At 34.5% G+C, this 18,062-nt stretch overlaps 1 protein-coding gene across 3 annotated transcripts in view; it reads right to left on the reverse strand.

Moving 5' to 3' along the window:
- Positions 1-15,652, reverse strand: part of MYL1 (myosin light chain 1) — a gene marked incomplete at its 3' end in the record, with an annotated part of 29,022 nt that extends 13,370 nt beyond the window's left edge. The window contains exon 1 of one of the 3 annotated variants that reach the window (XM_081051118.1): positions 15,079-15,652. In XM_081051118.1, the coding sequence (XP_080907244.1) occupies positions 15,079-15,195 (117 nt within the window). In that variant the 5' untranslated portion in view covers positions 15,196-15,652. Of the gene's footprint in view, positions 1-639; positions 1,372-15,078 lie in introns of those variants that run through there. The other 2 variants (XM_081051119.1, XM_081051117.1) reach the window with 2 other exon arrangements.
- Between the last annotated feature and the right edge of the window lie 2,410 nt (positions 15,653-18,062).

Here is an 18,062-nt window from a genome sequence, read left to right on the forward strand (position 1 = left end):
AGGATACTTTTGAATCTAGGAAAAATAAAAAGCTATTGCAAAAGATAGTTATCTTAATTGCAAAAGATAGTTATCTCTTATCTTAATGAATCAATTATTTAACAAATGCTAAGTCAAATACTTCCTGGAATAATATAATAATATATAGTGTATATAAGATATATTTAATACAGATACACTGTATTAAAAAGTACACACACACTTCATTAGAAAGGTCATCTTAAGTCTTTCTTCTGTTTATCTTCTACATTTTTACCCAATGCATCTGAAGTAGTTTATTTAATTTTAGATATTGGCATCATTGGATTCTTGTTTAAGATATCATATTATTCTATAGTTGCAGGGGGTTTTCCCCCCTAATTTTAAATATAAAATACCTTATGTGATATAGCAAAATTTGGTGAAGCATAAAGTACTACTTTTGGGAATAAGTTGTATTTTTCCAGTTGGCATAATAGCTCAAATTAATCTCTTCTATCTTCAACCCATCTCAGCAAAAACCAAAAGTAGATTCTGAAGACTCATACTGAATATGTTCTCTCTTCAGTTCTCCTTTTTGTCTGCCTTTCTTCTCCATAAGATTATATCCGTGATCCATTTCCTCCTATAAATGACAAATAGTTTTCTCATAGGACCCACCATGATGGAGCTGCAGGGCTGCCAAACAGCGGCGAAGCTGAAGAGTGAGTTGAGGGCTGTTTCAGTCCCTGAGTGGGGGCCTCCCTTGCTGAGGTTGCCTTTTATTTCCGGGGAAGCTGTGACCTCACAGCTGGCATCAGGTTTCAGAGAGAAGTGGCCACTCCCCTCGGAGAGTTTTTTAGCTTTCTTAGGGCAAAGGGAAAGAGGGATCTGTACCCTGAGGGCTATTTTTAGGAAACCAGTAACTAGTGGTGGACATACATATTGAGACTGAGGCCTGTGAGTACTTTTATGGTCTTTATCCCTGAGATGTTCTCTTGGAATGTTTTCTGTTAAGAAAATTCTTATTTGTTCAGTGGCAGAGGAGTTTAAAATTTCTCTAAGGGATTGGGCGGTCTCCTTCTCCTAGTCAATTTCGGACTTTGCAAACTTCAAGCCTGCACATTTTGGTATTAATGAAACTTGTAGGATAGGACTGGTTTGGGGTTTCAAGTGGCAACTGCTATAGAAAGAATATCCTCTGAAGCACACTGTCTCTTGTGGTAAAGTGCATAGGACTTGACCTGCCACGAAGGTTCTGTGTGTTTCTTAGGGTACACTCAAGTGATATAACCGGGTAAGTTCTTGAAATACCCAATTAAATGCCCAAATTGTATTCTCAGAAGTTCAGAGCTTAACTAAGCCAGGAATAGTTTTGATCTCTGTTTTGTACTGTTCTCCCTTAGTTTCCTTACCTGAGGGAGTGGGTGTTTTCCTGCCTCCCTGTTATCTTTACGGTGGCTGACCTGTAAGATTTTTTTGATTTCCTGAAGTACTTCTAGGCAGGAAAGCTGATAGACTATTTTTTTAAAAAAATATTTACTGACTTTATTATTTTTTTATTTGTAAGCTTCATTCTTGGTTCTTTTATAAAATTAAATTTATTGGGGGTGACATTGGTTAATAACATTATATGAGTTTCAAGTATACAATTCTATAATATATCACTTGTATATTGCATTGTGTGCTCACCACCCAATGTCTAGTCTCCTTCAGTCAGCATATACTGGGGTGCCAAAAAAATGTATGTAAGTGGACCCTTTGGTCAACGTTGCTCAAGGAGTAGTTCGCCATAATCAGAAGTGTCTGGACGGTAACCACTTTGAGCACCTCCTGTAATCGTAGAAGTCAAACGTGACTTGTTATCTTTTGTTATCAGTATAGAGTATTGCAATTTTAACAGTTTTTTTTCCTTTTTAAAAATGTATATACATTTTTTGGCACCCTTTGTATCTGACCTCCTTTACCATCTTCCTTTTCCATCGCCCCCCTCCCCCCCGCCCCAATCCCTTTGGTAACCATACTTTATCTGTTGCTAGACCATTTTTGCATTTATTTTCTCTCTTATTTGAAGTTTGAAAATTTTGTGTAAGTTCTTACTAGAATGTGATGATTCTATATCTGTCATGTCAAACATTTTATGGCTAAGACTCCAACTGAGAAACAAAGGAACTTCAAACAAGGGACATAGAGTACAAAGCTAAACTTTAGAATTTTAAAGGTATCTCAGGGATTGGCTGGTAATGGGTTCTCATAGCAGTTTATCTGAAAATAGAGAGCACTCCCTTCCTAGAATGGTACTGAGAAAAATGGTAGGAGGAAAAGATTGGCCCTAGTGTGTCCACTGAAGTTCAGACAACATGTTTATCAGTTTCCTACATATTTAAAGCAGCTTACAGGCATACAAAATGTTGGAAATAAATTCTAACTTAAGTACTGTTTCAGCAACTGTTTATTTTTAAGGAAATGGTCACCAAAAGCATGAAGCCTTCCCTTGCTAGGCAGATGTATACTTTGCAGCTTTTATTCAAGCATTTAGGAAAAAATCAACAATTAAATGTGTACCACTTTTTGTCCAAAGACTACCAGTACTGAAAAACATCTCATAGACCCATCTCATTTGGGTCTTGAGTCCCAAAATGTGGATTGAAAATATAATGTTTTAAACATTAGTACCCAGGTAAACATATCTTCATAGATAGATTGACATTTTGGGAGGTGATTGGGAAATGGAAGTTAATAGAAAAAATTTAAATGCTTTGAGGGAAACATTAGAGGGGAAATCATTAGAGGGAAATGTAAGGGAAGGATGAAGGTGGAAAGTTCTAACCTTTGATAATTGTGTAATGTGGAGTCTCATGATTTTTGATGCAAAAATTAAAGCCTTTTGAACAGACCATGTTTCTTTGTGTTCTTTTTAGTCTTGTAATTATATGTATTGTGTCATTAAATTTGAATCTCCTATGACTCATATTGAAATCTAGCATATATCTTTAGTAGAGCTAACAACTATAAATAATACAAAATAAACTCATCAAAGTTGTCCTAATGAAAATAATGCTCATTTTCATGTTTTCTTTTTTTTTTTTCCAACAGAGAAATGTGTCCTTGAATACATATAAAATATGGTCAATTTGTATAAAATCTGTTGAGTAAACTAGAAAGTCTCTTTAACAGTTATATTTATGTTATAATAAGCTTGGATATTATGTAAATGTTTATTATTATGAAAATAGAAGTGGTAGGCAGTAGCCAAACTATTTCATTCTAGTTTTTCTCTATATCTTCATCACATGCAGAATGAGAGTTTAGAGTTTTTTGTATCTATTGAGAATAAAAGTAAACATTTAAGCAAGTTATTGACAACAGTAGAGAAGGCTACCGTATAGCCTAGTCTAGAGAATAAATTGTAGTTTAAAGGTTAAAAAACCTGAGTGCCATGATCATAGAGTAAATGGGAAATGTATTCTCTGGTACAGTTTTACAAATGACAAAAACTTTCTCTGGCATATCTTCCTTGGTAAAGTAATCAGTCCTTTGAACAAAGGCATGATATAAATGTTAAAGTCAGATGATTTTGAACTCATTTCCCTATGTCATCATCTGGTTTGTTCAAAAATTAGATTTTTTTTTTTTTATTTTGTTGGGGAAGGAGAACAGGACTTTATTGGGGAACATTGTGTACTTCCAGGCCTTTTTTTCCGTCAAGCTGTTGTCCTTTCAGTCTTAGTTGTGGAGGGTGCAGCTCAGCTCCAGGTCTAGTTGCAGTTGCTAGTTGCAGGGGGCACAGCCCACCATCCCTTGCGGGAGTCAAAACGGCAACCTTGTGGTTGAGAGGACGAGCTCCAACCAACTGAGCCATCTGGGAGCTCAGTGGCAGCTCAGCTCAAGGTGCCGTGTTCAATCTTAGTTGCAGGGGGCAGAGCCCACCATCCCTTGTGGGACTTGAGTTGAACCGGCAACCTTGTGGTTGAGAGCCCACTGGCCCATGTGGGAATCGAACCGGCAGCCTTTGGAGTTAGGAGCATGGAGGTCTAACTGCCTGAGCCACCGGGCCGGCCCCCTAAAAATTAGATTTAAGTTTTTTCTATTTGGAATGCTCTTCTCTCATCTCTGCTTCTTAGAAATTAACTATTCCTCAAGGCCCTGATGAAATCGCCTCCTCTTGAGAAGAACATTTTCTCTATTTACCTAGCTCCCTCCTCCCACTAAAATATGTTTAACCTTCCTGATTGTAAACTTCTGGGAAGCACAGGTCATTAAAAAAGCCACTTACCTTTGTCCAGGACATAAACCCAGGTGCAGGCTTAGCCCAACTTCTCCATCTTGGAGGGCTTCCCTTGCCTTATTCTTTGATTTTATCCCCAATAATTATAAAATACCTTATCTATATTAAATGCTCAACAGATTTTCATTAACTCAAAATTATTAGAACATTCAAATACCTGGTGATGGAAGGAGAACTGACTCTGGGTGGTGAACACACAATGAAATATATAGATGATGTATTATAGAAATGTACACTTGAAGCCTATATAATTTTACTAACCAATGTCACCCCAATACATTTAATTAAAAAATATCTGATTAAATGTGATCATTTAAAAAAATCATTAGACTGTATGTATAAGTTTTTCCTTCAGACATAAGCTCCTTCTCTAGAATATTATATTCCCTGAGAAGAGACTGTCAGTCCCTTCAAAGAGCTTACATTTTAGAAGAAGTGTGTACATTCTTTTTTGATACTGCCTATCCAGCACCTAGAACTGTCAAGCACATAGTAGGCATGCTCATCTTGAATTATTGATGTATGTGCCTTTATATTTCCTGAACCTGTCCATAGATTTTATATAAATGCTTATGATCAGAACATGTAATTCACCAACCCTCAGTTTGTTTGTTTTTTGAAGTTTTTCTTCCCATCTTTGCTTACATGCTTATACTAGACTGGTAGTAAAATAACTACATTCTACATTCTTATGACTTATGTACTATTTGCTGTTGAATTTAAGTAGTAGTGAATGAGGTACTGTTACTAAAAAGGATTTTTGTTGCAATGTTTCAGATCTTTTCTCACTTTGAGAAGCATTTTTTTCTAATGGTAATCATGAGGTTTGGTTAATTGATTAAAGACAAAATAAAGTCTCTGGTATGTAGAAGGAATTTATTTAGAGGTAAAATACTCAAATGCATTTAATCAAAAGGCACTGAAATTGATGTATGTTAAGATTTAGTGTAACAAGAAGAGCTATAATTAAAGATGATCTGGGTGACATGTGATGTTGAATACTGAGGGGAAATCAGAAATCAGCCCTAGGAAGGAATATAGACTACAATCTTTAAAGGAAATCATCCCTGCAAGATACAATGGGACCAATGATTGGTGAGGCTAAATAAATCCGTTACTCTAACCAGGGTCAGTTTTTAATCAAGAAAACTGCCTATTCTCTGATTTAATGCATGGCAGAAAGGTCAAAGACCTGGATTATGCAAACCCTAGGGAAAATTTACTAATTTGCACTCCAATCTCATAGAGTTACTAGGAATCACTGTAAAAGGTCAGAAGTACTACTTGGGAACTCTGAGAGTTTTTACCTCAACGAAGGATATACCTAGGCTGGATGACTCTAATATGGTATAAAAAAAAGTTTAGAACAATGGCAATACACTACTGGCCCACGTTGTCTGATATAAGGAGAATAGATGGCTATATTGGGTACATTGATCTGAACAGAAGAGGAAATGAATAACTCTCTGCTAAGGATGCCTAGACTAGTCAACTGAATTCAGTCACATTACAGCAAAGGCTTAATTATTAAAGTAACACATTTCAGACCTACATGAATTAACAGAGAGGCCTAAGTGAATTTTAATAAAAATTTTTAAGTGTGATCTAAGTGTACCCTTATTCAGATCAGCTTTCCCATGGTTAAAACCTGATAAATACATTTAATATTACCTGAGGGTTGTACTTTTTCTACTTTGTGTATGTGTTTGCATGTTATTTATTAAAAATCCAAGTTATGGTTTTGTTCTTTCCTTCCTCCTTTTATTTTTAAAATATGAGCATTAGAAAAATTCTTTGTGTGTATTGTAAGAAATTATAAGTATCTGCTTTTTCTTGCATATTTGGAATAAAATTTCATTTTGTGACAATAGGGACGTGTGGATATTAGCATTACTATGTAGACATCCCAGGTCCTTTGATATGGTGGAAAGAAAACTAGACAGGGATTAAACTAGTCAGAATTTTATTTGGGCTTTCTTATAACAAATCATGTATCTTTGGATTAAATAACTTCTCTTGTCTGGGTTATAGCTTCCTTATATCCTCGTATAAAATATTATTCTGAGTGATTTCTAGGGTTGCTTATAGAACTACAATTTTGTGAGTTTTCCATCCTTTTGTCAATAGCATCTTCCTCAACGCTCTTTTTCTAATGGAAAAGTTCAGGGTGCCTGCGAATTCAATTAATATTATTTTGAAGTAGTTTAGATAAAGAGGAGTTAAGCAAAATATCATTTCATAGCGCTTTGTTCAATTGACTCAGATGTTTTATAAACAGGAAATTATACCATTGGACACTTAGTAGGTACAAAGAACCTCACATATAAAGTTGAATATGATATGGTTTTATCTTGAGGAAAGTCTTCTCTGACTTCAACTCACTATTATTGATTTATGCCTAGAATAGCAAGGATTTATCATCCATATCATTTAAATTTTAACGAGTATAATTGAAGCCACTTCTACTTTTGCCCTCCAAATTCTGATTTGGGTGAGAAATAAACTGTAGAAGTTGATGTAGGAACAAACTATAAAAGATCCTATCTTCATACAACAAGTATTTCAGTATGAAGAGAAGCAGAAGAAAGTGTAGTATCAGCAGACTAAATATAATCCTTTCCACAATTTCCATGAGTCAGATAGTGCTTGATGCCGGGTAATTATGGAACAGCTTCGAAAGACAACTTGCCAGGGGGTTCATTTGCGGCACTAAAATGTCGGGAGGCTAAATATGGCACTGTCACTTTGTAATCTCCTTGTCTCCAAAGATTTCATTTTCTTTCAAATGAAAAGTGCTATTCACTATTAATTGGTAGACGTATATGTTCCTTTTCAAACTGCATTTTACTTCACAAAGACATGATCCAGATACATGTAATTCAAAATAATAATTCTAGAGAGTTATGGGGATCTTTAACATTTTCTCACTCCGTTCCACTGGTTATCTTCTTTTACAACCGAGATATTTGAAAGTGGAAACTTGATAATGATACCTAGTGATCGTCTCCAACAGTTTTTGATTTGCTTCTGAAGTTATATTCACACCATAAATGGATTAATAATGCAAATTGGTTGATGTTACAGTTGCATTAAAAATGAATTTGTATTATTGAAAAAACAGAGTAAAAGAAGGCAAACTCTTAAAAGTATATAATGAAAACTTAGAAACAACTTATAAATGTTTTCACCCATTCCTTCTAATTAGAAATTGACCAATCTAATACCAATCCTGCCCAAACTCTTCCAAAAAATTGAAGAGACAGTACTCCCTAACTCATTTTATGAGGCCAACATTACCCTGATACCAAAACCTGGTAAGGACAACACAAAATAGAAAACTACAGACCAATATCTCTGATGAATACAGATACAAAAATCCTAAACAAAATTCTAGCAAATCGAATACAACAATGCATTAAAAAGATTATTCATCACGACCAAGTGGGGTTCATCCTCAGGGCACAAGGATGGTTCAACATCCACAAATCCATCAATGTGATACGTCACATAAACAAAATAAAGGACAAAAATCATATGATTATATCAATTGATGCAGAAAAAGCATTTGACAAGATACAACATCCATTTATGATTAAAACACTTAATAAAATAGGTATAGAAGGAAAATACCTTAACATAATAAAGGTCATATATGACAAGCCCTCAGCTAATCTCATGATTAATGGTGAAAAACTGAAGCTCTTTGCTCTATATTCAGGAACACGACAGGCTGTCCCCTATCATGTCTGCTTTTCAACATAGTGTTGGAAGTCCTTGCCAGAGCAATCAGGCAAGAGAAAGAAATAAAAGGCATCCAAATTGGGAATGAAGAAGTTAAATTATCACTCTTTGCAGATAACATGATGCTATATATAGAAAACCCTGAAGACTCCAGCAAAAAGCTATTAGAAACAATCAATGAATACTGTAAAGTTGCCAGCTACAAAATCAACGTACAAAAGTCCATTGCATTTCTATATACTAGCAATGAAATCTCAGAAAAGGAAATACAAAAAAAAAAAATTTCTTTTGCAATTGCAGCAGAAAGAATAAAATACCTAGGAATAAACTTAACCAAGGATGTGAAGGACCTTTATGCTGAAAACTATAAGAGATTTTTGAAAGAAATTAAAGAAGACACAAAGAAATGGAAAGACATTCCGTGCTCATGGATTGGAAGAATCAACATAGTTAAAATGGCCATATTACCCAAAGCAATATACAGATTTAATGTAATCCCCATCAATATTCCAATGGCATTTTTTAAAGAAATGGAACAAAAAAATCATCAGATTTGTTTGGAACCACAAAAGACCCCGAATAGCCAAAGCAATCTTAAGAAAAAAGAACAATACTGGAGGTATTGCACTCCCTGACTTTAGCTTGTACTACAGGGCTACAATAATCAAAACAGCATGGTATTAGCAGAAAAACAGACACATAGACCAATGGAATAGAATTGAGAACCCAGAAATAAAACCACATAAATATGGACAGATAATTTTTGACAAAGAAACTAAAAACATGCAATGGAGTAAAGACAGCCTCTTCAATAAATGGTGCTGGGAGAATTGGATAGCCATGTGCAAAAGAATGAAACTGGATTGCTATCTGTCACCATGTACCAAAATTAATTCAAAATGGATCAAAGACTTAAGCATAAGACCTGACACAATAAACTGCATAGAAGAAAACATAGGTACTAAACTTATGGACCCTGGGTTCAAAGAGCATTTTATGAATCTGACTCCAAAGGCAATGGAAGTAAAAGCTAAAATAAACGAATGGGACTATATGAAACTTGAAAGCTTCTGCACAGCAAAAGAAACCATCGACAAAATAAAGAGGCAACCAACTGAATGGGAGAAGATTTTTGCAAACAGTGCCTCCAATAAGGGGCTACTATCCAAAATATACAAGGAACTCATGAAACTCAATAACAAAAAAACAAACAACCCAATTGAAAAATGGGCAGAGGACCTGAAGAGACATTTATCCAAAGAGGACATACAAATGGCAAATAGACATATGAAAAAATGCTCAACATCACTAATCATCAGAGAAATGCAAATAAAAACCACAATGAGATATCACCTTACCCCAGTCAGAATGACTGTCATCAGCAAGACAAATAGTAACAAATGTTGGAGAGGCTGTGGAGAAAAAGGAACCCTCATCCACTGTTGGTGGGAATGCAGACTGGTGCAGCTGTTATGGAAGGCAGTGTGGAGGTTCCTCAAAAAATTACGAATAGAATTACCATATAACCCAGCAATCCTTCTCCTGGGTATCTACCCAAAAAATCTGAAAACTTTTATACATGAAGACACGTGAGCTCCAATGTTCATTGCAGCTTTGTTTACGGTGGCCAAGACATGGAAACAACCAAAATGTCCTTCGATAGATGAATGGATAAAGAAGTTGTGGTATATATACACAATGGAATGCTATTCAGCGGTAAGGAAAGATGATATAGGAACATTTGTGACAACATGGATGGATCTTGAGAGTATAATGCTAAGTGAAATAAGTCAGACAGAAAAAGCAGAGAACCATATAATTTCACTGATATGTGGTAAATAAACCAAAAATAACAAAAAAAAAACAAGACAAACAAATGAGAAACAAAAACTCATAGACACAAACAATAGTTTAGTGGTTACCAGAGGGTAAGGGTGTGGGGGGAGGGAGATGAAGGTAAGGGGGATCAAATATATGGTGATGGAAGGAGGACTGACTCTGGGAGGTGAACACACAATGGGATTTATAGACGATGTAATACAGAATTGTACACCTGAAATCTGTGTAATTTTACTAACAATAGTCCCCCCAATAAATTAAAAAAAAATAAATTGACCAAATGTGTTCTTTTCCTCAAACTAGATAAGGTTAAGGTTTAATCACTATACATGTGGCATAATATTTCTACATACTATTCCAAAGAATATTTGGTTGGGATTTCTAGTTTAAATAATGATATTTATTTGTAAATAGATATCCCATAAAATTCTCAGAATATTAGCCAGGTGGAAAAATTTGGAGGTCAGGTTTGATATATATATGTATGTTTCATGAAAAACATCATTATTTAAAAATTCAATCAGTTTTACCATTTACTAACATTTTCAAATACTTTGGTATAGTTATATTTTTCCAGCTTTATTGGGATATAGTTGACACATAACATTGTTTGAGTTTAAGGTGTACAATGTGATGATCTGATACATGATGACTTTGATATTGTGAAGTAATTACCACAATACAATTAATTAACACATCTACACCTCACATAGTTATGTATTTTTTTTGTAGTAAGAACTTTAAAGATTTACTCTCTTAGCAACTTTCATGTATACAATATGGTACTATTAATTATAGTCACCATGCTGTATACTCAATCTCCAGAAATTATCCATCTTATAAGTGGAGGTTGGTATCCTCTGACCATCTTCACTCTTTCCCCCACCTCCAACCCCACCCCTGACAACTATCAATCTACTCTAACAGCATTTTTTTTTTATATCCATGTTCTCTTTACAACTTTGCATACAAAGCTGGAGCAAAGTGACTAGGAATCTTTCTAAGTTCCTACTGTTCCACCTTCTGTTTGTAAAAGAGAACACTCAACATGTCAGCAATGGGTGCTAAGATAGTGGAAAGCTGTGGAGACCAGAATAGTAGCGACATACCAAAGTCAAAAGTCTTGATGAACTTGCTCTGATCTGTGCTTGTCACTCCCTCTTCTGGCTACACAGAGCTGTGCAGGGTAATATAAAAGCAACTCTATCTCACACGCCTGAGAGCAAAAAAGGCTCCTTACAAACATTCTTAGAAACAGCAACGGCAACTTACTCTTTAAAAACAGGAGGTAGTTTAGAATATAGTTAACACAGGTGAGTCTAGATTTCGCCCACTAGGTTAATCCTAGCTTCACCACGTACTAGTTATTTGATCATGAACTTCCTTTAGGCTCAGTTTCTTTTCCTGCAACATGAGGCTAAAACAACTTCAGTGTAGCATTTTAAGAATCAAATATAACAGGGCACAGAGTAAATTCACAATGAATATTGGTTGTTATATTATAAAGAACTTTATAATTTTCAAAGCTTTTAATAGGTCATGACGTCATTTGATTTTCCCAACAATTCTAAGTGGGACTGAGCTTGGATTAGCTTCGTTAGAGATAAGAAAAAACAATCTATAGATGAAAGCAAACAGTCCTATAACTGAACCAGAACAAGTCATGTGTCACAAGGTATATGTAATATTTGCCTCCACTGAATACCCATCAGTACCTAGGTGTATTTTTGGGGAATGCTATATTTCCACATTGCCCATTAAATCGGAAGTTTAAATCTTTCCAAGTATGTGGTCAATCGTTGCTGTGAGATTTGTTATTTGATGAGTTTCTGTCAATGCATTTTGTACTTTTACCACTTTTTATAATATCGCCTGCAGTATCTAGTCAGGGATGACCTGACTGAGTGATGACTACAATGAGAATTGAAATTTAAGCAACACAATGAGAGACATGCTTTGAAGTCCCATCACCTCACAGCAATCCTGACATATCAGCTAAGGCATGCATCATGCAAAAATATCACTTCCACCTTGGAGGTCTTTTAAAATCTAGGCACATGATCATCTTATTGCTTATTTATTTTTGTTATTTCACTTAGTTGCAGTTTGGGGCAATCGGTGTTAATTCTTGTGTTTGCACCTACAACTGCTCTCATGGTAGGTTTTAATTGCTACTTGAGATTCTATCAGGCAGTGTTCTTTGGTCTGGGCATTGTTGCTGGAAGTATCAGCTCTCTGAAAGCAAAGAGTGCTTAGAACCATCCAGGACAGTAACTTTAATGTTCAAATATTAGCAGTAAATGTGATTTTGAAAATGGATACTCATAGAAAATCCATGGCTGTAGGACATCAGATAAGCATTCCCTCAGATATCAAAAGTTTTATGTCAGAACAATTGAAGGACTATTCAAAACGAATAACCAATAAACTAGAAAATCAAATTGAAAAGCACATTTTCGAAATTGATAAAACTAATTAATATTTAAAATTGTTCAGAGTTTATGGTGAGTCAAATATATGGCTGTTAAGCATGGTATATTATAAGATGAAACATAGACATTAGGTTGGAATAATACTGAGGGATTAAATATTACTGTGATTATCATACTATAAAAGCTAGTTATACTTAAACTTTAGCATTACTCAAAGTCCGAAGGGCAGATAGATTTCTAAATCATATGATTTATGAAAGAAAGTTTAAAATCCAATTAAGTTTTGTTCTTTATTGAGTTTTCAGAAAGCTAATGAACACATATAACAGCTCTATTAATTTCTTTAAAGTTCATTTTCTCTGCTTGAAGAAAGTTTATAACTTATACGAAGTAATATAGCTAGGAACATCATTAAGTGATTAAAAGCATCATAATATGAAATGTTTTAATGTACATTTTCATTAGCTTTGTTATCTACTGGGGTGAAATTAAATTTCATTAAGTTTTCACGTTGCTCACATTTCTTGGCTATGCTATAATACCTATACATATGCATTGATTTCATATTGATAAATGAAAATCATTGAAGGCATTTAAATTCCTTTACAAAAATGTTAGTTTCAATCCCTTTTCTTTCTTTTTTTCTCTTTCTATCAGGAATGGGCTCTCTGAATGAAAGATAAAGATTAATTTCTTCCTATTTCTTCCAGATTCATTTAACTTCTTTTTGGTTTCTGTCCCTTACTGGAATATATCACTTCTCTTGTTTTTCAATGAATTAGTGAAGATAGAGCACACCCCATCTTTACAGAGACTCTCTGGGAGTATTTCCTTCTTTTGCTTAGAGATGCTAACTCATACTAGTATTAATTCAGCATATAGGTAAAAGGATAAACCAATTTTCAAGATTCAGAAGAGTGTCCCTTTTTTTGCTCATTAGGAACAAGTAATCAGTTTAATTTCTGGATTAAAAAGGTGATGTCTTTTCTTGGAGACTTTTTCTCTCCTGAACTAAAGTTTTATTTATTTACTTATTCTTACACAGTTCCTCAGCGAAGAATCTTAATGCATGTTTTCATTAGTGAGATAATTATTTTTCTTCTTAAGAAGGTACATTTTTTTCCTTCTCAGATGCTTATAGTCCCACATACAAAGAGATGATATTGTCTTATAAATCACAATAAATATAAAGAGGAGTAGCTTTGATACTGATTCTTGTAAAGTTAGTATAGAGTGGAGAGTCAAAGAACAGAGATAATCAGACTTATTGTAACCTTATTGGCTGTAATCTTGCTCATTGTATAATGCAGTTAGTGTGCATCTAGAAAGGTACTAACTAGGGTTACTGGGGATAAAAATTTGGTTTTCTCTTAATGAACTGTATGTTGTCTTCAAAGTAGAAAAATATTTATTAGAATATCTGACATGCATTTCTCCTCCTAAGTGGATATTCGATAAAAAGAATTCCTAACCAATAAAAAAAAAAAGAATAGTTCCTAGGTTCTTTCCAAATATGACAAATTCAAGATAAAATATTTGTGATAATCTACTCCTACTTTGAAACATAAAATTTCATGTTTAACCAGAATGCTATAAAATTATGAATATACTTATTTAATTTCATCACATATCTCTAAGGATGATCTGATTAAATATTTGTATCAAGAATATTTTAAAAATCTACAATTATACTAAAAAAGTCAATGAAATCTTTATCTATGGGTCAGCATTGCCGTTGCAAGTAAACCATGTTAACAAAATTCGGATTTATTACGTACAGAACTTTTGACTTAAGTGGAAAGATTACTCATAGGCACTTTGGTCCATTAGTTTTCCATATAAGGCAAGCTTCCTTAGATGAAGATTTTCAAACTGTCATTTGAATCAATATGAGCCTGGTGAATGAGGAGAAGGTGCACATTTGATGGGTCACATTACCGAGTGATAACAGGCACATGCATTGCGTCAGTTTTCCAAAAGCAGATAATCTTTTGGTATTTGAGAACTTTGATTATAGCAAAGTGTTGACACAAAAATGAATCACATTCTCCTTAGTTCAAGATCAGTATTCAGTAGCTCAAAGACATAAGCTGAAAGCTATGTAACCAACACGTTTTAAAGTATTTTTTTGGGTTAGTTTCATTTAGAAACAACTCACACATTCTGAATTAAATACTGTGTATAAATAAACAAGATGACAGTTATAGTCACTGAAACACTTGAGTGCATAATTGTCTGCACTGAGACCTCATTTAATGTTGTATCAAATTTTATTAAGCAAAGCTGAAGGGGAATTAACTTGAATTGCAAAAATCTTCTCTTTTTTCAGATGAAATAAAGCAGCTGTTAAATAAGTAGATCCAGGACAAATGGGTCATCAGCTGTTTTTAAACTTTTGGAAACAAGTGAATGGACTAAAATTTTCCTTTTTGTATAGCTTTAAAATAAGGGATCCGGTTTCCACAGATATTTCATTTTTAAAAGAACTACTGGTTTAAATATCTGTAAAACACCTTTGCACTTTTGTACTTTGCCCTTCAATTGCACTTTGACAATTTAGGAAAAAAAGGGAAACTAGAGAACAAAAAAGTAGAGCAATACAGGTTCCACATACACGATCATTCATACTCAGGGTAATTTTACTGAGATTACACGTTTGAGTTTATTTATCTTTGAAACAGGATTCTCTTCTCCCCATATCTATGTGTTCACTTAGTAATGCCATTTCTCTCAATGAAAAATATACCTGTTTGCAAGTTCCTAGAGTTCCCTACTGTTGAAAGATGTCTCAGTGACCAAACAATTCACCCATTTAGTTACCTTAACGGCAGAGAGGTCAATTTTTTCTTCTTTGGGTGGGGCAGGGGCAGGTGCAGGCGCCGGGGCAGGGGCTGGGGCAGCGGCAGCAGGCTTCTTCACATCCTTCTTTGGTGCCATTTTGTTTAAAAGGATGGGTTAAAAAAAAAAAAAAAGAAGGAGTACCTCTAAAAGAAATGATTCTTGGAAGAGGAGTGCTGGTTTGGTTGATCCCAGCCCCGTGTCTTGAAGGTGGACCCAGAGTAGTCAATGGTATAAGGGCCTGCATATATATTTCACTTAGTGCCTAATAGAATCTTGACACATGCGGCTGGATTGGACAGTTCGCTAGTCAAGGGGGTTGGCATTCCTTCTCCGACTATAAATGGAGTCTAAAGGGTCAGGGGTTCATCAATTCTTTTAAACTGCTCTTGCTTTAAAAAAATTTTTTTTGTCACCTCCATATATAAAGGGAGACAAGTATGACGAAGCCAGCTTCAGATCCTTTGGTGACAGTAAAGTAGATTGATGGATACTTTTTCTTGGTAGAATTACAGTTCTGCTGAAGTTGTAAATCTCTTTTTTTCCCCCCATGCCTAAGAAACTTGACTGAAGGATTTGATTTCAGCTTGGAATTTTGGCAGGGAGTATCATCAACTTTCACCCAGCTCCTTTGCTCATGCTCCTCCCCCCTTGCCATAACTTGCAAGAAAGTGTTGGTCAGCAAAGAGGTAGTGATGTTTAAAAATAAAAAGCAGACGTATAAGGAAAACCTAACAAGTCTTAAAGTGGTTTCCCTTCTAGGGAATACAAACTCTGGCTTAGCAAAATGTATGCTAAACAAAAATAGTTTAAAACTACTTCCCATAACTTAATTTTCTTTCAATAACTTAATTAAAAATTTAAATAGAATGGATATGATGGCGAGATTTACCTTTTTGCAAAACAACTTTTCTAATAGTAAAATAACTTTCAAAGTAGATATCCACTTTACTTTCTAAATGGCATAAAGTCTGATTATTTATTAATCCATACATTTTTTATCCATACATTGGAGGTAAGACAAATATTTAAATTGACCTAATTGGCCAGAGAGATAAAGAGAGAAAAGGACTTTAATTATCAGTATGGTGTAAGTTTTTGTGAGTAAACTTGTTCCTTTTCTGTCCGTGGCCTCCTCAGTTTGCAAGGCTAGACTCTCATATTAAGAAGCATAAGAATAACCAGTGTTCCATCTTCACTTCTGTTCTTTTAACTTGTGAGGTATTTAACAAATGAGTTATTATTAACTGGTAAAAAAGCAGTAGCTAATTTGGGATTTTTGAAAGAGCCATATTTGTACATTACATGTATAAGAGCATAGATACATACATACATAGGAGTACCTATATACATGTATAAATATATGTGTAAATATACACATTACATATGCTAATTGTTGAATATAGTTGTGTTTAAAGATATAGATTCATTAGCCATTTTCTTTTGGTCTGATATAAAAGCATTCTTCACCTTGGGGAAGGTCATTATTCCTCCTTATATGTTACAGCTGAGAGAGATTAAGATTCTCATATTTGCAATTCACTTAGATCACACTGACCCACAGTTAATCAGTCTCCTTATCTCATGTGGTGACCTGATCTACTGGATTATTTTATCTATAAGTGTGCAAAAATTTTTGATGAACTCCGTCCCCCATGTTGCCCCACACCAAGGACTCAGTTATGACCTAGATTAGCTGCTGTACTCACTTCTTACATACAAGACAATCAAGAATCTGAGCATATTTTATAAAACTAAACTCTTTCAAATTAAAATCGTTAGAATATAATTTGAAAATAATAATCTGTTTTATAATAGAAACACTATTTTATGAATAGTAGAAATTTGTCCACCGGTTTGTTTTCCTTTGGATTATCAAAGGATAAGTGGGGTTTTTCTGCAATTACTGAATGATAGATATGCTCTTACTTTTAGCTCATAGCCCATATTAATATTTTGCTCCACGTGCAGAAAGTCCTTAAAAATCATGACAGGTTTTCGTCAAAGAGTTTTATCTGTTCTGAGGCTAAAATTTGAAGTAGGAACACACTTTCTTTTTCATGTTAAAGAGGAAAATGGCATGATCTCACCGTATTTCTAAATGCATTTGTATCACCAAATATATATCACGAATTTGTGACTTCATAGAGGAAAACATGTTGGTGTAGAATTTTCTACTTGAAAAGTAGAAATAACAAAGGTAATGTGCCATTCACATTATAAGAAAGGTACGTGAGTGTGACATGATATTGCTGTTGATATTAACCTTGACCATGTAGCTGAGGCAGTATTTGACAGGCTCCTCCCCCAAATCCCTAACATAGTCCAGTTATGAGAAAAACACCAATCAAACCGAAATCGAAGGACATTCTACAAAATTCCTGACAAGCACTTTTAAAAATTGTCAAGGTTATCAAAAACAAGAGAAGTCTGAGAGATTGTACCAGCCTAGAGGAGCCTAAGGAAAGATGATGAGTAAATGTAATGTGCTGTCCTAGATGGACCCCTGGAATAAAAAAGAGACATTAGGAAAAAACTAAGGAAATCTGAATGAAGCATGGACTTTAGCTAATAGTGTATCAATATTGCTTCATTAGTTGTGATAAATGTACCATACTAAAGTAAGACACTAACAGAGGAAACTGGGTGTGGAGGACATGGAAACTCCCTTCTCAACATTTCTGTAAATCTAAAATAAAACTTTCTAAAATAAAAATATATGTATATTAAAAAAAAAAGAACTAAAAAAAAAGTAAAAATAATTCACCTGACACTTCAAAGAAATGGCGTATAAGATCTCATTCTTACTTAGTCAATATTCTTTGTGTTTTGATCAGGTATATTATAGAAAGAACCTTTGTAAACATTCACAATTTATAGCATTGAGGCCTTTTGGCCTGTTTTGAAACAGTCCTATTGGGCACAATGTATTTGTCACTTAGGCATTATTAAAATTCTGCGTGGAG

Source organism: Rhinolophus hipposideros, assembly GCF_964194185.1.
Source record: "Rhinolophus hipposideros genome assembly, chromosome: 6".
In the NCBI taxonomy this organism is placed as follows: Eukaryota; Metazoa; Chordata; class Mammalia; order Chiroptera; family Rhinolophidae; genus Rhinolophus; species Rhinolophus hipposideros.